General features: G+C 45.0%; 2 protein-coding genes across 6 annotated transcripts in view; one reads left to right on the top strand and one right to left on the bottom strand.

Annotated features, from left to right (window-relative positions):
- LOC101150995 (sperm microtubule inner protein 6) overlaps positions 1–22,131 on the bottom strand; it is a 144,385-nt gene that overhangs the window by 69,021 nt on the left and 53,233 nt on the right. The window contains exon 1 of one of the 2 annotated variants that reach the window (XM_004047942.5): positions 6,140–6,307. The exons of the other annotated variant lie outside the window; for it this stretch is intronic. The gene's annotated coding sequence lies outside the window, so the exon portion shown is untranslated. Of the gene's footprint in view, positions 1–6,139; positions 6,308–22,131 lie in introns of those variants that run through there. 2 annotated transcript variants of the gene reach the window in all.
- On the top strand, positions 6,257–20,727 carry NUDT2 (nudix hydrolase 2). Of its 4 annotated transcripts, XM_019033430.3 has the most exons (5): positions 6,598–6,634; positions 13,244–13,356; positions 15,700–15,851; positions 16,028–16,170; positions 20,153–20,727. In XM_019033430.3, exons 4-5 carry the CDS (start codon positions 16,044–16,046, stop codon positions 20,467–20,469), a joined length of 444 nt encoding a protein of 147 aa, XP_018888975.2. In that variant the 5' UTR covers positions 6,598–6,634; positions 13,244–13,356; positions 15,700–15,851; positions 16,028–16,043; the 3' UTR covers positions 20,470–20,727. The 4 variants fall into 4 exon arrangements, with proteins under 4 accessions (XP_004047996.2, XP_018888974.2, XP_018888975.2 ...); XM_019033429.4 differs by lacking the exon at positions 13,244–13,356 and having other exon boundaries at positions 6,539–6,634; XM_055351666.2 differs by lacking the exon at positions 13,244–13,356 and having other exon boundaries at positions 6,603–6,634; positions 15,717–15,851.

The following is a 22,131-nucleotide window of genomic DNA, read 5'->3' as shown; positions in this document are numbered from 1 at the left end:
TACTGATCTCAACAGAAGACAGATGATACTAGACAACTGCTTAAAACAGCAGCTGCAAAGGAATTAGAATATATGATACTTAATAGAATTCTTAAGGCAAGATGTGGATTTGGGGATATAAATCATGTAAATTACATCCATTTTTAAAAAGTAGTTTTCAAGAAATTGTTTCTGTTTTTAACAGAAAAAAAATAGTTTCAAGTTTGTTTATGGTTAAGTAGCTAATGCTCTACAATTACTACTCAAGAGCCTCTACAATTCCCCTCAAGAGCCCCACAATGAGTTTACTACGTTTTTACATTTGGTGAAAAGCATGAGCAATCACCTAAAAATAAACATAACAAAATTTTAGAACCTAGTTATCTTAAACCAGTGCAAGTATTACTTTCTCTAAATATAGACATTTAATTCTGAAAGACTTCTCAGTAACAGGTGGTAACCAATGTTGGGTTTAAATTCAGTGCTTTATTTTTAAAATCTTGGTCTGACAGACTGCAGGAAGTTGTCATTTGCAGATTTTTGCCACACTGCAGTCATAAAATACTTTCAACAAAATATATTTCACATGTTCAATCAGAAAAATAACTGTTACAATCAGTTTTCATAAATTACCAAGATGACATTCTTTCAGTCCCTTTGGGAACTGTTGCCACCATGGGACCAGGAATTATTTCCAAAGGAGTGACATCGAGAAAGCAAAGAACGACTAAAACAATAATTTCATTCACTGTAATCAAAATTATTAACATGTAATTAATTGTGCTACCTGAATAATCTTCCAAGACTTTTTGTGATACATGGCAATTAGTATCATCTCCCCTTTTACAAATAAAGAAACTGAGGCACAGATAATTTAATTTATTCAAAAACCATGACATAAATTTGTTTTAGAAAGTGATCAGATAGCCATATACTGGCTACATAATTCTATACCACTAGTTTTAACTAATCAAATCTCACATAAGCAAGTGGCTAATTTAAAAGACTGTAATAGACACAGTACCACCCCTCATTGCTGGTGAAATCTCAACTAGTCTCTTTAGTCTGGATGTTGTGCAATATTATTAAGTGGGTTACTTCCAGAATCCCAATGTAACTTTAGTTCACCTCGTAGTAAAACAGACAATCTCATGGCTATGTGTTGCAGCAAAAACAGCAGGAATCACTATAAAAATGTCTCCACAGTTGAGCATCTGAACTTGTCAATAACAGAATTCATTATACCTCCTGACAAAATCTGCCCCTCCACTTCTCTCTTCTTTGGAAGGGGAGTGAAAATACCATTCATGCAGTCACTCAGAACTAAACGAGAAAGCATCCTAGAGACCTTCTTCTCCCTTAATCCCAAAACTAATCAATAGATCCAGCCAATTTAATCTCCCACATACTTGCCAAATTTCTCCTCTCCTATCCTCATTTCTACCACCACCGCTCTGGTGATTCAGCCCCATATCTTCCACCTATTCATTACATGTCTCATACCTGTTCTCCTGGCCTCCAGTTATGCCCCTCCTCAAATCATCTTCCAGACTGTAGAGCCAGATCACTCTTTTGAAAGCAGTTATAACAATGCTGCTCCCTTATTAAAAACCCTTCAATGGTATCTTATCATCCACACAGTACAAAGTCCAAACTCCTAAGCATGACCCACAAATCCTTCTGTAATCTAGCCCCTTCCTCGCTCTACAGTTTAGTCAACTTCTTAGACCGTTTTATTTCTCTGTGCATTCATTCACATTGCGCTCTTAAGTGGCCTCCTCCACTATCATCAAACTTCCCTTTACCTGTCTACCTCTTACTGATTATAACAACAAATGAGGTCTTTTCTGGTCTCCCCCAGTGTGATCAGATGTCCCTTCCGTGTCTGCATCATACCTTTTGCATATCTCTATTATTACAGTTAATTATATTAATAATTATTATATGATAATTATTTGACTATGTCTATTTCCCCTAATAGAGTATAATTTCTTTGTGGTCAAGGAATGTGTCTTGCCCAGGCAGAGTGGCTCACACCTGTAATCCCAGCACTTTGGGAGGCTGAGGCAGAAAGATCACTTGAGCACAGGAGTTTAAGACCAGCCTGGGCAACATATGGAGAACCCATCTCTATAAATAAGTAAATAAATAAAAATTAATTGGGCATGATGGCACACACCTGTGGTCCCAGCTACTTGGGAGGCTGAGATGGGAGGATCACTTGAGCCCAGGAGGTTGAGGCTGCAGTGAACCATGATGACACCACTGCACTCCAGCCTGGGCAATAGGGTGAGACTTCGTCTCAAAAAAAAAAGCAATATGTCTTATTAGTCTTTTTATACCCAGGTTCTAAAACAGTGCCTGGGGCCAGGCACGATGGCTCATGCCTGTAATCCCAGAACTTTGGGAGGCTGAGGTGGGTGGATCACTTGAGGCCAAAAGTTTGAGACCAGCCTGGTCAACATGGTGAAACCCCATCTCCACAAAAAATACAGAAATTAGCTGGGAATGTTGGCACACACTTTGTAATCCCAGCTACTCAGGAGGCTGACATGAGAATCGCTGGAACCTGGGAGGAAGAGGTTGCAGTGAGCCAAGATTGCGCCACTGCACTCCAGCCTGGGCAACAGAGTGAGACTATCTCAGAAAAAAAAATAAATAAATAAATGAGTGATTGGAAATAATATTCAATAATTGTTTAATGAATAAATATCCCTACAGTATATTAAAACTCTATAAAAGCATTTGATATCATTTGTGGTAACGGGTGGTAGAAACTATTTATCAGGGTAATTTGATTACTCAGGAAAATTGTGACAGAGATGCTGGTGCCCTGAGTCACTGCTCCTGGACACCAGAATTATGCAAGTTTGTATTACTCAAATGAATTGATATGGACACAGATATGGTCACAGTTCCAAGAGGAACCTTTATCCAATCTTCAAGAAATATTTTTTGAGAGACTTGTATGAGATAGGCCCTGTTTTATGCACCGGGAATATAAGTGAACAAAACAGACAAGGTCAGCCAGGCACAGTGGCTCATGCCTGTTATCCCAACACTTTAGGAGGCCGAGGGAGGATTGCTTGAGCCCAGGAGTTTGAGACGAGCCTGGACAACATAGTGAGGCCTTGTCTCTACAAATAAACAAAATTAGCTGGGCATGGTGGTACATGCCTGTGGTCCCAGCTACTTGGGGGGCTGAGGTGGGAGGATTGCTTGGGCCTGGGAGTCAGAGGCTACAGTGAGCCATGATCACGCCACTGCAGTTCAGTGTGGACAACAGGGCGACAGAGTAAGAGCCTGTCTCAAGAAAACCCCCCAAAAAACAGATAAGGTCACTGCCCTCATGACACTATTATTTTAAGGGGAAGAGATAATTAATAATCAATAAGCGGTAGTTTTAGATGATGATAATCACTACAGAAGAATAAAGCCCAGTGCAGGGCTTACTTTACATTGGATGATCAGAGAAGGCTTCATTCAGAAGGGAATATTTGAGGTGAAACCTGAAATAACATGGAGTCACTTATGTAAAAATCAGGAGGAAGAGGGTTCCACGTGAGCACATTAGCCCAAAGGTGGAAATGAGCATGGCATAATCAAGCCATCAAACACGGACAGGTTGGCTGGCATAGTAGGTGAGAAGGAGAATAGTATGAGAAGAGGAGAGAAAGGTAGGGGCCAGATTATGTAGGGTGTACTGGGCCACATAAAAGTGTCTGAATTTTACTTTTAAGTGAAGTAGGAAGTCATTAGAGGATCTTAAGTGGAGAAAGTATACGCTATGATACATGTCTTTAAAGTTCACTCTCCCAGTTCTGTGAGGAAATGGATCACAGCAGGTGGGCAAAAGTGGAAACAGGGAGATCATTTAGGAAGCTACTGCATTGAACTGACAAAAAAAAATGCTGACTTGGAAAAAATGTTTCCTTTCATGAGGGTTAATTAGAATAATGTAAATTAACTGCTAAATTCAGTGTCTGATATATAAACAGTCAACAATATATTATACTATTATTATTAGTTTATACCTACAGAAAACTCTTCTTATTCAACACGATATGAATATCAAAACCCTTGAGACAGTAACTTGGGAGGTATACAATGACCATACACTCAAGGTTTAAGAAGTAGAACTCTATTATTTATTTAACAAAATGTGTTGAGGATCTACACTGTGCAAATTATAAACTGGTTTGCTGAGCCAGCATAGGGAAACTGGATTAACAGATCAGGCATCATAGAATACTAGATCTGGAAGGGATCTAGAAGAGTTCAGCCCCTCACTTTACAAACGACAAAAGAGCAGCCCAGAGAAAGAAACTGTGGTTCTCCCTAAACTAAAAACTGAGAGGCTTATACCTTAGGTTGCCCCAAGGACACACTCTGAATAACTAAAGATTTTCATTAACAATATAAAACCACAAATTTTAAATAAAATGCTATCTTAGCAGTAATGTGCTACACTAAGAAAAATGTAATATGTATATAAAGCCCTGGATACAGCGCTTTGTACGGGGTGAACACTCAATAAATGGTAACTACTACTTTCAGCAGCTAAAAAAAAAAGTCTGTATGGTCTTTGGAAGGCTGAGAGTGTGTGGTCTACCTGACATCAACTACTTGACTTGATAATAGAGCCACAGGAATTTTAATCTAATTCAATTCTTTGATTTTCCAGATGGAAAAAATGAGGTCTAAAGGGTCTAGATTCAGGCGTTCAAGGCTGCGGTGAGCTATTATCATGCTAGTGCACTACAGCCTGGGTGACAGAGCAAGACCTTTTCTCTAATAATAATAATAATAATAATAATAATAAAGGGACTAAATGACTTGCAAAGCCACCCACAGTGAACTAGAGACAGAGACAGAGCCAAAGCCAAACCCACATGTAGTGGGTTTCCACTACATGTCACAGCTATAAGGTAGTGTTTCAAACTTTTATAAAAGGGTAACAAGAACATAGCTGCTGTACTGAACTTTTTCACTCCTTTTATTAAGGCCACCAGTGAGCTATGAATTTGATATAAGGAGCAATCACACCAACAATCAGGCTGTGAATATATAATCCATGAGTTAACAACGAAACAGTTTTAGGAACGCAATTCTATCATAGACACCTGATGAATAGATGGGAGTTCACCTGAGCAGCTGTTATATGCACTTCAATAGAGAGACTACAAAGCCTCTCTACTTGTAGAATACAAGTACAAAGAAGATGCTTTAAAACATTTTCCAAAGCACACTTAAAATGTGACAATAGCTGCCGGTCACTAAGAAGCTAAAGGTAGTTGGTTTGTATGAGATGGTTAAAAGGGCCAAAGATAAAAGGTTTCTTTTTTTAAAAAAAAAAAAAAAAAAAAAAAAAAAAAGAAGCTAAAGGGAGATAAATTATCTTGGCATACAGCAACAGAATGGTTTATTTTAAGCAAAGACTAAAAGGAGTCTAATAAAATTACTGGGAGACCAAGGCTAAAAGCCACAAATGCAGGAAGAGTTGCAGCAACCAATCCAAAAAAGTTTAGCCTTTCACAAAGAGTAGAAAGGCCAGCTGTGGACTGTGTGTGGACTTTTAGGTCCTTTTGCATTGAAGATTAGGGTGGCCTCCCCCTAGCCTCGAAATAAAAAATCGTCTCTGAAGCGGAGAGACAACAAGGCAGGGCATGAAGAGGAATCCAATCTATTTCTTGTAAATTAAATTCAACTCAACAAATATTTCCTGAAAATCTACTATGTGCAAGACATTGTGAACGGTGCTTGCCTTACCTCGAAGGCTTCAAAATTTTATGGGAAAAGGCAAGCGAACGGGCTTCCCGGAAGTAAACAACCCAAGGGCGAATAGAAATGCCCTAAAAGAGGTGCCGGTCAGGCTTATCGGTTCAAAAGCAAGAAGACTTTGGGACTCAAGAGTTTAGTCTCCCGAAGTGAGAGAAGTGGCGTTCAAGATAATTGCTGAAGAAAAGGCAGAGATATGGGGATGAAAGATAGGAAAGTAGGTGAACTTTAGGAAGAACCAAGAGGGGCCAACTCCCGGTTCCCTCACAACTGCCAGTTTCCTCCCGCGCTCAGCCGACGTCACGCGCACCCGTGTCCGCGGGCAGGCGCCACGGTTCCGGACCAGACCTACCCCTCCTCTATTCTCCCCGCCCTTTCTCACCTCGGTCCAAACTCCTCGGTCTGCCCTGTCTGAGAAGAGGAGAAGACAATACCGTCGGGAGTGAGCCCCAAAGCCAGCAACCTAACAGTCCCGTCAACCCGGGAGCCACCGGCGGCGGCCAGGCCGCATCTCCATGGCAACGCCGCCAAGCGCCAGTTCGAACGCCCGCGCTGTGGCCCGCGCGTCGCCAGTCACGCACCGCCCACCAATGGGCATCCAAGGAATCGGTTGACGTTCGTTGACTTCTCCTCTGGAAGACCAATCAGAGGTCTGAAGAAACCGTGGGCGTAACTCTCAATTTCCGACCTTCAGCCAATCGTTCCGCTTGAGGGAAGATCTCGCGACGTTTCAATGTGAGACGCGCACCTTTGAGGCGGGTCGAAGATCCTTCTGCCGAATTCTATTGGTGGGCCCAAGCGAAACCAGGCTCTTCTGATTGGCCGGTGTACTTCCAGTTTCCGTCCAAGGTCCGCCTCCTACCTCCCTCTGCTTCGGGTGAGTATCCTTAGGGCCCACTTGATTTTAGTTCTCAGTGGAGGAAATGAGCCTTGGAGCGATGGGAATCTGCCTCTGGCAAACCTCTGGTCGCTGCAGGGCCCGAGATGGATGCGCCCTCCTCTAAGCTGGCAGTGAGGTGTGGGCAGGCCAGGTCCCATCCGCCCTCAGGACCTCAGTTTTCCTGTCTGCACCGGGAGAAGGGAGGTTCCCTGACTCTGTGAGCCTTGCTTGTCCCCGTCCGAGTGGGGTTAGGGTGGGTCGTCCAAATCCCAGAGGCGGGAGAGGTCCAGGTTTAGGGCCCAGAGGCCCGGGCGCCGAACCTTCCCCTCACTGGGCCTCAATTTCACTTGTTGCTACCCATTAAACCCCGCCTGCTTTCCAAAAGAGATTTTATGTTTTCTAATTGCTTCAGTTATTGAATGGATAATATCGTGGCAGTTATAGCAGAAGTAAAGAAAGTCGAACAAGAGCCCCACCGCCTTAAACAAAACAAAACAAAAAAGGGACAGCATAAACAATGCAGGCCGGGTGCGGTGGCTCACGCCTGTAATCCCAGCATTTTGGGAGGCCAAGGCGGGCGGATCCACGAGGTCAGGAGATCGAGACCATCCTGGCTAACACGGTGAAACCCCGTCTCTACTAAACAAAATACAAAAATTAGCCAGGCGTCGTGGCGGGCACGTATAGTCCCTGCTACTCGGGAGGCTGAGGCAGGAGAATGGCATGAACCCAGGAGGCAGAGCTTGCAGTGAACGGAGATCGCGCCACTGCACTCCAGCCTGGGCGACAGAGCGAGACTCCGTCTCAAAAAACAAAACAAAACAAAACAAAAAACTGAATGCAATCAAATTGTCAAATGTAAAACGCTATTATAGAGTCAAGGTTAAGATCATTGATGTTAGGAGTCAGGCAGACCTACATTTGAGTCACTTACCCAGACATCTCTGAGCTATAGTTCCCTTTCTACTCTTCTGAAAAATGGCGGTAATGCCTCAGCGGGTTGTTGTGAAGATTAAGTGAAATAATGAAGGTAAAGCACTTGACACAACGCCTGGCGAGTAGTAACTTCTTAAAAAATGGTAGCGGCCGGGCGCGGTGGCTCACGCCTGTAATCCTAGCACTTTGGGAGGCCGAGGCGGGCGGATCACGAGGTCAGGAGATCGAGACCATCCTGGCTGACACGGTGAAACCCCGTCTCTACTAAAAACACAAAAAATTAGCCGGGCGTGGTGGCGGGCGCCTGTGGTCCCAGCTACTCGGGAGGCTGAGGCAGGAGAATGGCACGAACCCGGGAGGCGGAGTTTGCAGAGAGCAGAGATCGCACCACTGCACTCCAGCCTGGGCGACAGAGCGAGACTCCGTCTCAAAAAAAAAAAAAAAAGGTAGCTATTATTCTTATAATAAGAACAGGCAAATACACTAGTCAGTGCGTTGGTGTACTTTTTGTAACTGAGTACCCAATTTTGCCCAAAATTAGTTAAGGGAAAAAAGGTAATTCTTACTAATAAGGAAACAAATCCATTCTTCAAAAGATAAATTATTTTTCTAGTTTCTATATTAAAAGGAATTTATGCTGTGGGACCTTATAAGGAATATATATACTGTGGTGAACAGTGTTGAGCAGTTTTACAGACAAGATGAAAAGTCATTTCTTTAAAACAGAGAAGCTTTCTGATGATCTTTTATGACACACGGGTAACAGTAACTCATATATTTAGTACCTCTCATAATGTCAGACCCTCTATATGTGTCATTTATAAACTCCACAACAACCATGCAAAGTAGGTGTTAACTCCATTTACAAATGAGGAAGTTAAGTATCTTGCTCTAAGTATCTTGCTCTATTAACTTCAATAGCTAGGCCTTTCTGACTGCATAGACAGCCATGCTTTTCTGTGTTTCTGACTAAAGGAGGATGAAAATGCTTGGAATACCAGACAGATGCAGGGGCAGGTTGGACAGCTTGACCTATCTAAATTGGAGGGAATGTGAGCTGCAGAGGTACCTATGGTAGGAGCAATATCTTGCTCTAATAGAAAATTTTCACCGTGGTCTTGGTAGAGAAGGGAGGAGAAAAAAAATTGTTTTAATAAAAATAATTTTAAAAAAGAAAATTTCCACCTTGGGAAATGAAGAGATAGGATGAGATGATCACTGAACTTTAGACCCATCTGTTCATTTATCTTATGACTATAGCACTTCAAATTCAACTTGTCCCAAACAAATGCTTCACTTGCACCCCCTCCTCCACCCAGGCACTCAAACCAAAGCCTTTCTCTTTCCCTTGGCTTATGAAACATCTCTCTGTCCCTTAGACAATGAAATATCAATATTGTCCATTTTACTTTGAAATATCTCTCAGATTCATCCCTTCCTTTCCTTTCTCACAGCCTCTGCCTTGATCTAACTGGAATCATTTGTTAACTGGTCTGTTGCAATAGACTTGTAACTGGTTAATCTCTCTGCCTCCAATCTGTCCTAATTCGTTCCCCAGCTTGCTTGCAGCTAGAATATCTTTGTAAAATGTCAGTCTGACCAAATTATACCCTTGCCTAAAACCAGTCAGAGGCTTCATTGCCTACAGAATATAAACTAAGCTGTTTACCAATGAGATGTCATTTTGTGCTTGAGGGTGTTGCCCACACTCCTCCCTTTGCTGGCAGTGCCTTGCATCCGCCTCCCTTCTGCCTGGTAAACTAGTGACCCATCAGAATCCTTATGGGGTACTTGTTAACCTAAAGATGCTTCTTTGCTGCCTTTCCATCTTACGTTGCACAAAACACACTGTAACTTGTCTGTTGGAATGTCTTCCACTTTCACTAGCCTGTGAATCTCTAGGAAGTTGGTGCTTGGTAGTATTCAGCTTCATATCTATCTGTCAATCCTTCACACTGTCTGTCGCATGGGATACACACAACAGACAAATTCCCCGAGTTAGCTTTCTAGAATTGTACAGCAGATGGCACTAATAGGCTGCTTAACAAATCCCCTTCACTAAGAATGATTTTTGTCCCAACCTTGTCTGACTTTGGCCTTATCCTAGAAGCCAATATTTATGCCATTACAGGTAAAATCTCCTGTTTCCTCCCTCAGCCAATAGCAAAAATAGCAAAATGACTCAGCAGCTTCGTCTCTGCAAGAAGAATGGAGTGGCAGATGTCCAGGGAAAGGTGCATTTGAGGGAATATTTTCTTTGTCTCAATTTATTCATGGTAGTTGGGGCTTTTCTTTTGCATTTCTTTCTTTTTTCTTCTCTTCCATTTGTTATTGTTCTTACAAGAAAGAGCTTTACTCATGGGTGGGTGCCTCATTTCTGTCCACTCCAAAAGGGAAGAAAGAAACTGGCAAATTGGAAAAAAGATGATGATGATGTGGGAGGTGAGGGAGCAGTCACATAGAATTGCTTGTGGGCAGGCAAACAGTTGGCTTTCCTCCTCATCTGGAGGAGGGCCTGGGCAAATTTTCTGGACACTAGTGCCCTAAGTTAAGTGGAACATGTGGTTTTAGGTTCCTACTTCCCAGAAAAGAGCAGAGGAGGCATAGAAACCCTTTTAAGATGGGTGCTATTAGGAGCCTGAGGCTACATTTTACCCCTCCTTCAGAGTCTTCTTCGGATACCAGGATTTAACATCTACGGCCCTCTCCCCCCAACTAAAACCTTTTTGGTGGAAATGATCCCAGCTAGACATCTTAACCTCCAAAGGAATATAGATTAAAGACTGGGAATTTGGGGCCAGGCACGGTAGATTGCACCTGTAATCCCAGCACTTTGGGAGGCCAAAGTGGGAAGGTCACTTAAGGCCAGGAGTTCAAGACTAGCTTGGTCAGCATAGCAAGACCCCATCTCTACAAAAAAAGTGTTTTTTAAATTTAGCCAGATGTGATGGCTCCTGCTTGTAGTCCTAGCTACCCAGGAGGCTAAGACAGGAAAATTCCTTGAGCCCAGAAGGGATGCAGTGAGCTCTTGAGGCTGCAGTGAGCTGTGATCATATCATTGCCCTCCAGTCTGGATGACACAGAGAGACATTGTCAAAAAAAAAAAAAAAAAAAAAAGGACTGGGAATTTTGAAACTGGAAATGATTTTATAAATCTTGTCTGTCCTCTCTCAGGGCCATTTGTGTCCTAAGCCCTACTCTTTCATGGTGAACAGAGCTATGAAAGGGACAAAAATTATAGACTTTGGAGTTAGACTTACTTGGATTGACATACCATCCTTTACAGGCCAGCTATGCCCTTATGCAAGTATTTTAACCTTTTGAAATAATATCAGTGTCCTTGTAAATTAGATATAATAATGCTTCTCTTGAAAGGTTGTTTTGAGCTTTAGAAACAATAGTTGTCAAAAGTCTTGCACAGTATAGCTGGCACAGTATATATAGATGCTTAATTGACAACGCGGCATGAAACACTGTTTCTGCTAAAGGGATATTAGAATATGGAGAACAGGTCAGAGGGAAAATTTGGAGAGCTCTTCCTGTACCTAAAGTTACATTTCTGAGGGCTTTTTACAGTTACTCTGATTAATTTGATGAAAATATTGAAACAAACAGCATAGCCATGTATTCGTAAATTCTTTTTTTGGTACCTAGGTCCCGAACCTCCTAGGCTCTGAGGGAATTGTATATATGGAGAAAGCCAAGAATATTTTTCCTTAGCTTCTAGAACCTTCTAATGACATTGAGGGTTTTTTTGTTCAGGTTTTTTCTAACCACCTCAGGCACTCTGCCACTTTTTTGAAGTGTGAATTGCCTGCTGTCAGCCTGGAGTTCTCACCTCCGCAATCCTGGCTGCAGGCATATTTGCATATTGGATGCTGTGTTCCTTAACCCCCTGAGGTTTGAATCCACTTGGAGTCTGTGTGTGAAAGCTGGCTACTTTCAAACCCATGAACAGTTTCAGCTTTGTGGTCTCCAGAAAAACAGAAAAACCCCAACAATAGTTCCATTCACTTTTATGTAAATGGCACTCTTCAGGAAAACACTGGGCTATTTCCCAGGGCCCCAGAACATACTCAAACATTTGTTTGAGTGGGAGGTGGGGAGAGAGTTCTTTTGAGTCAATGAACATCTGTTCAGAACTGCTGTGCTGGGTCCCAAGAAAACAGAGCTTCTAATCTGGCTCTTCCCTGCCAGAGGTACCAGCAGAGATTTACTATACTAGGTATATGTGCTTGTGGTGGCATTGTACTGTGTCAGTTTAGCTAAGCTGGATTCCCAGTATCCTTCCTATCTGCTTCCAGGTGAGGGTTGTCCACAAGAAAATTTCGTGAGAGATTTGGAAAGCTGAATTGAAGTAGCAGCCAGTACACTGTGAAGGACAGAGCAGGGTCTGTACGCTGTGAAGGACAGAGCAGGGTACCAGGCATAGTGGCAGTACCTGTACTTTCTCTCTGATCTGGCTCACCTTGTTGGTGAAGGTCATCACACAGCCCCCAGCACCCCTAGCTCCTACTGAATTTCCTCCTTCAGCTCCTCTGAGTCCTGGGCCATGTGTGCAGTCAGCTCTGTAGCAGAGGGCTCCGGCTTCTCCAGATCACCTGAGTCGCTGAGCTTGGGACCAGTGAAAGGAAGTTGTGGGTTTCAGTTTGTCCTCATGAGTTTCAGTTGTCCTTGTAGATCCCAGTTTGTTCTCAGAGGTTCCAGTTTGTCTTTGTTCTCTTCCACCTCACATCTAGTTTTCTTTCCAACTGCTGGCCTCACAGACTTCGGGCCCAACACCAGGTGCAGAGGCAACAGAGTTGCGTGGATTTATCCACCAACTTCCAAAGATACACAATGTCTACTCCTTATAATAAATCTTTAGTTTTCTGTCACTCATAGCATTTGCTTCCCTGATTGAACTTTAAGTTTGTTCAAGCTGTGTTAAGGATGCAGAGCATGGAGTGATTAGAAGCCAGAAAGCTTCACGGAGGTGACATCCGAGCTGCTTCTGACGAGTAGGAGGTTGTGTGTATAGAGTGGGTAGGAGGAATTCTAGAGAATAGCTGGCTCAAGCCAAGCAATTGAAAGAGCAGTGAGGAGTTCTGTATTTCTAGAACTGTTCTTTCCATGGGTCCAGAATATAGGTGGAGAATGAGCATCTGATCCTAGCTCTTCTGGCGCCATTGAGATTAACTGTTAGCTGATGTGGTTCTTAGATGTGGTCATCCCTAATACACTGGCATCCACTGAAATACATTCTTGCTAGGGTACACCCTTGTCACTACCCTAAGATTCCTCCCCCACCCCACCGCTGCTTTCCTCTCCCCAGTGGTTCCATGTGGCTAACCCAGGCTTGTCTTTCTTGGCTCCCCATGCAGGCATCTTTGCTTGTCCATGTTGTGTTGATGGTGGCAGTGGTATGGAGTTCCTGTCTTAGGCAGGGCACTGTGCCCTCTAGTCTTGGATCCCTAAGCTTATTTAGGGGTTCTAACATTCATTCCATGGGACCTTCTAGTCTTGGATCCCTAAGCTTATTTAGGGGTTCTAACATTCATTCCATGGGACCCTCTAGTCTTGGATCCCTAAGCTTATTTAGGGGTTCTAACATTCATTCCATGGGACCTGAGGCAGGAGCAAGGTACCCCACATCTATAACTTTCTAATGCTTTTTGAGCATCTTTATAGGGAGGGCATGGGATCAGCTACCTGTTTCTGCCTCAACCATGGACCAATAATATGAGATCTTTGTTCACCAGTTCTACAGTGATGGGGTGCTTCCTTTTGGCTTCTGGAATGGGGTAAGTTCTTGACATAAATAGGGAGTCCAGGAAAATAGAACAATGAAATAGAATAGAAAAATGAAAGCCTACCACTTTATATATGAATTTGTAAACTCAAACAGGGATTTCATTATACATACTATTCAGAACTGTCTTCTTTTCATGTGTCTAAAAATTTTTCTTACAAGCAGCACATTAGGCTTGACCTAATTTTTTTTTCTTTTTCTTTTGTTTTTGAGACAAGATCTCACTGTATTGCCCAGGCTGGAGTGCATTGGTGCAAACATGGCTCACTGTAGCCTCAACCTTCCAGGCTCAAGCAATCTTCCCACCTTGGCCTCCCAAGTAGCTGGAACTACAGGTGCATGCCACCACACCTGGCTAATTTTTTTCTATTTTTTGAGAGACAAGGTCTCACTATGTTGTCTGGGCTGGTCTCAAACTCCTGGGCTCAGGCAATCCTCCTGCCTCAGCCTCCCAGAATGCTGGGATTAAAGGCTTGAGCCACTGAACCCAGCCTCGACCTCATTTTTTTTAATGACTTCATGCTATTTCATCATATAGATATACTGTACTTTTTGCCTATTCCCATATTGATGGATATTTGTTTCTGGCTCTTTTCCTTTTTGATATTGCAAACAAAGTTGTAGTGAACATTGTTATATGTACTTTTTTTTTTTTTTTTTTTTTGAGACAGAGTTTCGCTCTTGTTGCCCAGGCTGGAATTCAGTGGCCCTGTCTCGGCTCACCACAACCTCCACCTCCCGGGTTCAAGTGATTCTTCTGCCTCAGCCTCCCAAGTAGCTGGGATTACAGGCATGTGCCATCACGCCTGGATAATTTTTGTATTTTTAGTAGAGACGGGGTTTCTCCATGTTAGTCAGGCTGGTCTTGAACTCCTGACCTCAGGTGATCCACCCGCCTTGGCCTCCCAAAGTGCTGGGATTACAGGCATGAGCCACTGTGCCCGGCCCGTTGTGTGTACATCTTAAACCTATATTTCTTATGTGAGAGTGGCTAGAAATGGAATTGCTGGCTCTTAGGGAATGTGCATTTTATGTTTTGATAATTATTATCAAATTGCCCTCCTAAGGGGATATGCTAATTTACTTTTCTACCAACAGTATATGAGAGCACAGACCATTTCAGAAATCCCCTTTGAGATTATTTCCAATCCTTAAAAACTTTTGTTACAGGTTTAGAAAAGCTTGGAAAGGTCTTGGTGTTGGGTGTTTGGTTTTTGGTGAGAAACTGCTATTCTCTAGAGTAACATTACCATCTGTTGGCAGTCTTGAGAATTGCCCTGGAGTAGGTTTCTGTTTGGGCCTGATTTTTATGCCTTTGATAGCTGCAAATTCATCTTGATTGAGCACCAGCAAAGGGTCTGTGGAGGATAGCAGCTCCTGCTCCAGCCGCCCTCTCTGCATCAGCTGTGCTACCCCCGGGCACCAGCAATGTCAGGCAGTGGTGGCATGTGCCTGTATTGCCAGCTGCTCAGGAGGCTAAGGGGGGAGGACCACTTCTTTTTTTGAGACAGAGTCTCTCTCTGTCGCCAAGCTGGAGTGCAGTGTCCCGATCTCGGCTCACCACAACCGTAACCTCTGCCTCCCGGGTTCAAGCGATTCTCCTGCCTCAGCCTCCCGAGTAGCTGGGATTACAAGTGTGTGCCACCACACCTGGCTAATTTTTGTATTTTTAGTAGAGACAGGGTTTCACCATGTTGGCCAGGATGGTCTCAATCTCTTGACCTCGTGATCCACCCGGGGAGAGGACCACTTCTGTTCGGGAGTTTGAGGCCAGTCTAGGCAACATAGTAAGTCCCTGTCTCTTAAAAAAAAAAAAAAAAAAAAAGGATAAAATAAAAGACTAAAAAAAATCAGGCTGGGCATGGTGGCTCATGTCTATAATCCCAACACATTGGGAGGCTGAGGTAGGTGGATCGCTTCAGCCCAGAAGTTCAGGACCAGCCTGGGCAATATAGTGAGACCCTGTCTCTAAAAAAAAAAAAAAAAAAAAAAAAAAATTGGCCAGGCATGGTGGTGGCATGCCTGTAGACCCAGCTACTTGGGAGGTTGAGGTGGGAGGTTTGCTTGAGCCTGGGAGGTCAAGGCTGCAGTGAGCCATGATCACACCATTGCACTCCAGCCTGGTCAACAGTGCTAGACCCTGTCTCAAAAAAAAAAAAAAACTCAACGAAATATTTTTTTCTATATGAAGTTACCCTCTGTAGATGACCTCTCTGCATTGTCAGAAATCACATTGCTGGGGGGTTCTGTGCTTCAGGGGCTCAGGATATGGGCTGGGGGAAATGGGGTTACAGGTTTGATGATAAAACTTGTACTGCCTCTCTCCCATTCCCAGCATCTCTCGTGTTTCAGTGCGTTTGCTTCTGAGGATCTCCAGTGTCACAACATACACATGCCAGCCCTGTTTTACAGGGAGCCCTGGAGGAGTTGGGATAGAGGCCACATTGACTGAGGGTAGTTGCCAGGGTCCTGCAGTTATACACAAAGGTCAGTCTCTGATTCCTGGATGCCCTCCATTGGTCCTGGGCATGCTGCCTTTTTCTGTGGGCTATGAGATCACAGTTAGCTAGTCTGCACTACTGTCCAGCACCAGATTGCTACCCCCCAGTATGGAGCTTCCTATTTTGTGTAACTTCCCGATATTCTGTATCTTCTTTGTTAAGTCCTTAGGATAAGACCATGGCCCTGAGAGCATGTGGCTTGATCATCTTCCGAAGATGCCTCATTCCCAAAGTGGACAACAATGCAATTGAGTTTTTACTGCTGCAGGCATCAGATGGCATTCATCACTGGACTCCTCCCAAAGGTAGAGGCCAGAGGGGCCAGCTCTTGGGAAACTGCCAACCACTGCTCAGAAATCTACCCTGCCAGGCCCTCCCCAAGGCTTAATTCCCAGTGACTGTGTAGCAAAAGGGGGTAGGGAAGGTAGGAGCTCTTGACCCTTTCTATATACAAGGTCTCCAGACCAGGCCAGAGTAGAGCTGAGAATTCTGTGACTGAATTCCAGGGTAGAAACAGCACCTGGTGTTTTTATGAGTATCATTCGCCAGCTCTCCAACCTCTGTGGTGAATGGCTGGGTAAGAGAAAAAACAGTGGGCAGGGAATTGGGGACCTTGAGGTTGACTGAGCTATGTGCCCACCTCTCAGCTTTGAGTTTTTCATCTGTCAAACAAGGGCTTGACTAGAAAATCCTGTTTTCAGCCAGGCACAGTGGCACACGCCTATAATCCCAGCACTTTTGGAGGTCGAGGTGGGCAGATTGCTTGAGCCCAGGAGCTCGAGACCAGCCTGGGCAAAATGGCAAAACCATGTCTCTACGAAAAATACAAAAATTAGCCAGGTGTGGTGGTGCACACCTGTAGTCCCAGCTACTCAGGAGGCTGAGGTTAGAGAATAACTTGAGCTCGAGAGATCAAAGCCGCAGTGAGCTGAGATTGTGCCACAGCACTCCTGCCTGGACAACAGAGCCTGTCTCAAAAAAAAGAAAATCCTAAGTTTTCTTCCAGCCTGTCTCTGATTTCATTTGATCAATTTCCTTTGACTCCTAGTTCAGTGTCCCTATCATTAGGTTTTTCTTTTCTTTTTTTTTTTTTGAGACAAAGTCTCGCTTTGTCGCCCAGGCTGGAGAGCAGTGGCGCAATCTCAGCTCACTGCAACCTCCACCTCCCAGGTTCAAGCAATTCTCCTGCTTCAGCCTCCTGAGTAGCTGGGATTACAGGCACCCGCCACCACGCCCGGCTGCTTTTTGTATTTTTAGTAGAGACTGGGTTTCACCATGTTGGCCAGGCTGGTGTCAAACTCCTGACCTCAGGTGATCTGCCCATCTGGGCCTCCTAAAGTGGTAGGATTACAGGCATGAGCCACTGCACCCAGCCAGGTTTTTCTTTTGAACTAAACACAGAGAGTTAGACTTCTACAGTGTTTCTGAACATAGTTGTATTTTGAGTTGGAGCATAGAGAAGTTGGGCTCCCTGATCATAGATTCATCTGCAGATTGTGGCAGGAGTGGAGGAGTGAGGGGATGGGCAGGGCCTTTTTAGACCAGGAGGGGATGGGCAGGGCCTTCTTAGACTGTAAAGATTATGGAGACCTTGAGATTGCAGCTTGACCAGCTAGCTACCTGTGCCTTGAGTCTATCTATCACTCAGCACTGAGGGTGGAGTTGGCCAAGTCTCCAGAGGGAAGAACAGTGAAGACTACTGGCCTGAGGCCTTAGGCCAGGCCAAGATCTGTTTGTAAGCTGGCCAGTTTTCATCCACCAGCACTCCTGACCCCACCTCTAAGAGTAAGAAAGCTGCAGTCATTTGGTCCTGAAAGAGAAGCCAGGCTGTGTGGGGAGAAATGGGAAAAAGGAGCCCTTCTTGGCTGAGGCCATTGGGATGGTTTGAGTTGGGAGGGACAGACTGTGGCTCAGGTGCCTGCTGGAATGAGGAATAGCCCTCAGACAGAAGGAAGCAGGGACTTTATTTTTTAAATTATTTTGTTATTATTATTACTATTTTATAGAGACAGGGTCTTACTATATTGCCCAGGCTGGTCTTGAACTCCTGGGCTCAAGTGATCTGTCCACTTGGTCTCCCAAAGTGCTGGGATTATAGGCATGAGCCACCACGCCTGGCCAGAAGCAGGGACTTTAAAAGGGAGTGGGGTTAGAAGGGATGGACAAAGATCCAGGATTGAAGGAAAATAAGGAAATGGGAACAGGAAATAAATTTTGCATGTTTGAGTTGTACTGGGGAGAAACAAGGTGAAAAAAGAGACAGAAGCTTCACAAATACTATGAATAGGAATATTCACACTTGTCTCCGGATCACATGAGTCACACTGCCTTGTTCCTCTCACTACCTGATGTCAGTGGACCTCTCCTAATCCTTTCCTGCTTCGTTAGAAGCTACCCTGTTAATTAACACTGATGGACAGAATACTGAATAGATGCCCCTGGGAGGGGTGTGCTCAGGGACTTCCATACACCTCTGAGGGGAGGTAGGACGTCCTGAATCAGTATTACCCATCACTACTAGCATCCCTCCCACCTTGCTCCCCTGATGCATTACCTGTCTGTCTTTGTGTACACCACTATAGGAGGTGCTTGTGCAGAGAAAATTCCCCAGAAGCCATAAGCTAGAATGGTTTTTAAGTGCTAAGTTTCTGGGGGTTTTGTTTGTTTGTTTGAGATGGAGTCTCGCTCTGTTGCCCAAACTGGAGTACAATGGCACAATCTTGGCTCGCTGCAACCTCCGCCTCCTGGGTTCAAGTGATTCTCCTGCCTCAGCCTCCCGAGTAGCTGGGATTACAGGCGTCCACTGCCACGCCCAGCTCATTTTTGTATTTTTAGTAGAGACAGGGTTTCACCATGTTGGCCAGGCTGGTCTCAAACTCCTGACCTCAGATGATCCACCCGCCTCGGCCTCCCAGAGTGTTGGGATTACAGGCATGAGCCACCGCCCCTGGACCCTGGGGAGTTTTTTGTGCAGCAGCTGGCTCTGGGCATTGTAGACCCCTGGGAAGGAGGAGGGCCCCCATCTCCAAACCAAGGAGAGAACAACTGAGAGTTCCTGCTCGCCATGAGCCTGTGAGCAGGAGGCCTCCCTAGAAACTTACTGGAGCCAAGTGTAGACAGAGTCTGCCAGACCGTTCCCAGTCTTTGCCCCCTCTGCGGAAGCTGAAGATTTGTGGGAGGGGCCTAGAGGTAAAGCTGAGAGCTGCTCCAGTCTGCAGAGCTTCAAGTTCTCCTACAGCAGTTTCTTGGCAGCTGTCTTCTTGGGTTTGGGCGTTGCTGACACATTTTCTTAGAAGTGGTTCTCAGCTGGCCCTTAGTCTAAGTTCCCATCAAGAGTTTCCCTATGAAACTGAAATCTGGCTTTGCCCAGTAAGAAAGAGGAAAACAATTTGGAAAAAGCCTTGATAGCTTCATGGAAACAGCTGCTCATTCAGCCATGCAGGGTTTTGAGCCTGTTGGCCCTGGAATGTCAGGGTCCACCTGCAGACAATGTTAAGTCCTCACTGGATTGTAGGCAAAGTACTTCCTCGTCAGCTAACTTCCACTTGTTAAGAAAGGACTTCCCCCTCCTTGGAAAAATCACTTCAAGGTCTCCAATAGAAAAGTGATTCCTTAGAGCATGGGATGAAGAAAGTTCCGAAGAATAAGAAAGCAGACGTCTGAAGAAGGTCATCTCACACCATAAAAGAGCAGTATTCTAAACCTGACTTGCTATACACATGGTCTGTTTCACTCTCTGCAGAGAAGAGGGAGTGGAAAGGTGGGATTGCTCAAACCCCGAGAACTAGACACTACCTGCCCTGCACCCCCTTCCCAGGCATGTTAGGATATTGCCAATCTCCAGGCTTCCTTTAGCAACACCTAGAAAAGTCACTGAATGGCTGGGTGTGGTGGCTCATACCTGTAATCCCAACACTTTGGGAGGCTGAGGCAGGAGGGTGACTTGAGGCCAGGAGTTTGAGACCAGCCTGGGAAATATAGTGAGACCCCGTCTTTACCAAATAAATAAATAAATAAATAAATAAATAAATAAATAAATAAATAGCTGGGCATGGTGGCACATGCCTGTTGTTCTGAATACTCAGGAGGCTAAGGTGGGGGGATCACTTCAGCCCAGGAATTCAAGGCTGCGGTGAGCTGATTGCACTACTGCACTCTGGCCTGGGCAACAGAGTGAGTCCCTGTCTCAAAACAAAACAGAAAAAAAAAAAATCTTGTCTGGAAAATCCAGCTTTGGGAACTTTGGAAGATTTCCTCCTCCTTTTCTTCCTCTTTTCTCCTAACTAGGCCATGTGGAACCAGGAGAGGATGACTTGGAAGCAGCCCTGAGGGAGACTCAAGAGGAAGCGGGCATAGAAGCAGGCCAGCTGACCCTTATTGAGGGGTTCAAAAGGGAACTCAATTATGTGGCCAGGAACAAGCCTAAAACAGTCATTTACTGGCTGGCGGAGGTGAAGGACTATGACGTGGAGATCCGCCTCTCCCATGAGCACCAAGCCTACCGCTGGCTGGGGCTGGAGGAGGCCTGCCAGTTGGCTCAGTTCAAGGAGATGAAGGCAGCGCTCCAAGAAGGACACCAGTTTCTTTGCTCCATAGAGGCCTGAGCTGACTGGAGCAGAGTCATTTGCTTCAGCAGGATCCTTGTGGGCCTTCTAAGATGAAGCCACCCTCAGGTCCAGGGAAGGTTGTGCTGGTATTTGGCTCATCACAGCCAAGAGCAGATTTGTGAAATCGGCTCAACTCCCAGGTGAGAGCAAGCAAAAATCTTGGCTGGGTGGAAAGGAAGGCAAAGAGTAAAAATTAAAAAGGCCAGGCCCAGTAAGTGTACCTTGTACTTTATAAATAAACCTCAAGCAGCTCAAGGTTGTCCTTCTAACCTGTTGTGTTTATTTCTTGGACTCTTGGCATTGGTGGGGAGAAGAAAGCTGAAGTGAATCAGAATTCTGACCTTAACCAGAGGGAACTCTGTGTCCATACAGTATCCCCAGAGAACTTAAGAGCTAGGGATCCAAATGGAAGAGACCCAGCACTGGCAGGATGGCTCTCTCGCCTCTGGAATGCCACGCACACCCACCCCACCCCCACCAGGGGCCCTGAGACTTTGTGACCCATAGTCAGGATTTCCAAGTGAGTGGGACTGGAGTGCAGGAATTGGGTCTGTCCTACTCACTAATATATCTTTCACCAGCAGCAGGCACATATGTTGTAAGTACTCAGTAAATATTACCTTAAATAGGGCCAGGCACAGTGGCTCACACCTGTAATCCCAGCACTTGAGGCCTAGGTGAGCAGATCACTTGAGGTCAGGAGTTTGAGACCAGCATGGGCAACATGGTGAAACCCCGTCTCCACTAAAAATACAAAAATTACCTGGGGGTGGTGGCACACACTTGTAATTCCAGCTACTCGAGAGGCTGAGGCAAGAGAATCACTTGAACCTGGAAAATGAAGGTTGCCGTGAGCTGGGATCGTGCCACTGCACTCCTGCCTGGGCGACAAAGCAAGACTGTCTCAAAAAATAAAAATATTACCTTAAATAATTAGAGACTGGCTAGGCGTGGTGGCTCATGCCTATAATCCCAGCAGTTTGAGAGGCCAAGGTGGGTGGATAACTGAGGTCAGGAGTTTAAGACCATCATGGCCAACATGGTGAAACCCCATCTCTACTAAAAACACAAACATTAGCTGGGCGTGGTGGTGCATACCTGTAATCCCAGCTTCTTGGGAGGCTGAGGCAGCAGAATTGCTTGAACCTGGGAGGTGGAGGTTGCGGTGAGCTGAGATGGTGCCATTGCACTCCAGCCTAGGCAAGAGTGAGACTGTCTCAAAAATAAATAAATAGGCTGGGCGCAGTGGCTCACGCCTGTAATCCCAGCACTTTGGGAGGCCAAGGCAGGTGGATCACCTGAAGTCAGGAGCTCAAGACCAGCCTGGCCAACATGGTGAAACCCCGTCTCTATTAAAAATGCAAAAACTAGCAAAAATGCAAAAATGGTGGCTCATGCCTGTAGTCCCAACTACTCGTGAGGCTGAGGCAGGAGAATCACTTGAACCCGGGAGGCAGAGGTTTCAGTGAGCTGAGATCACACCACTGCACTCCAGCCTGGGCAACAGAGCAAGACTCCACTTCAAATAAATAAATAAATAGAGACAGAAAGAATTTTAGACTCCCCAAGTCACAACAGAGAGAGGAGGGACAGGCAACCCTGGACCCCCAGGTCAGTGACACATGTACTCTGTCCTCTCAGACCAGGCCTGCCTCCCAG

Source organism: Gorilla gorilla, chromosome 13 (assembly GCF_029281585.2).
Source record: "Gorilla gorilla gorilla isolate KB3781 chromosome 13, NHGRI_mGorGor1-v2.1_pri, whole genome shotgun sequence".
Classification (NCBI taxonomy): domain Eukaryota; kingdom Metazoa; phylum Chordata; class Mammalia; order Primates; family Hominidae; genus Gorilla; species Gorilla gorilla.
Note: the sequence above shows the minus strand (reverse complement) of the source record. Positions and strands in the feature narration are given on the sequence as shown.

What these genes read in the sequence shown, in the direction of transcription:
- NUDT2 (XM_004047948.5), top strand. Translation starts at nt 16,044, where the DNA reads ATGGCCCTGAGAGCATGTGGCTTGATCATCTTCCGAAGATGCCTCATT. An exon ending in TCACTGGACTCCTCCCAAAG is followed by an intron (nt 16,171 to 20,152) that starts GTAGAGGCCAGA and finishes TCTCCTAACTAG; the next exon opens with GCCATGTGGAACCAGGAGAG.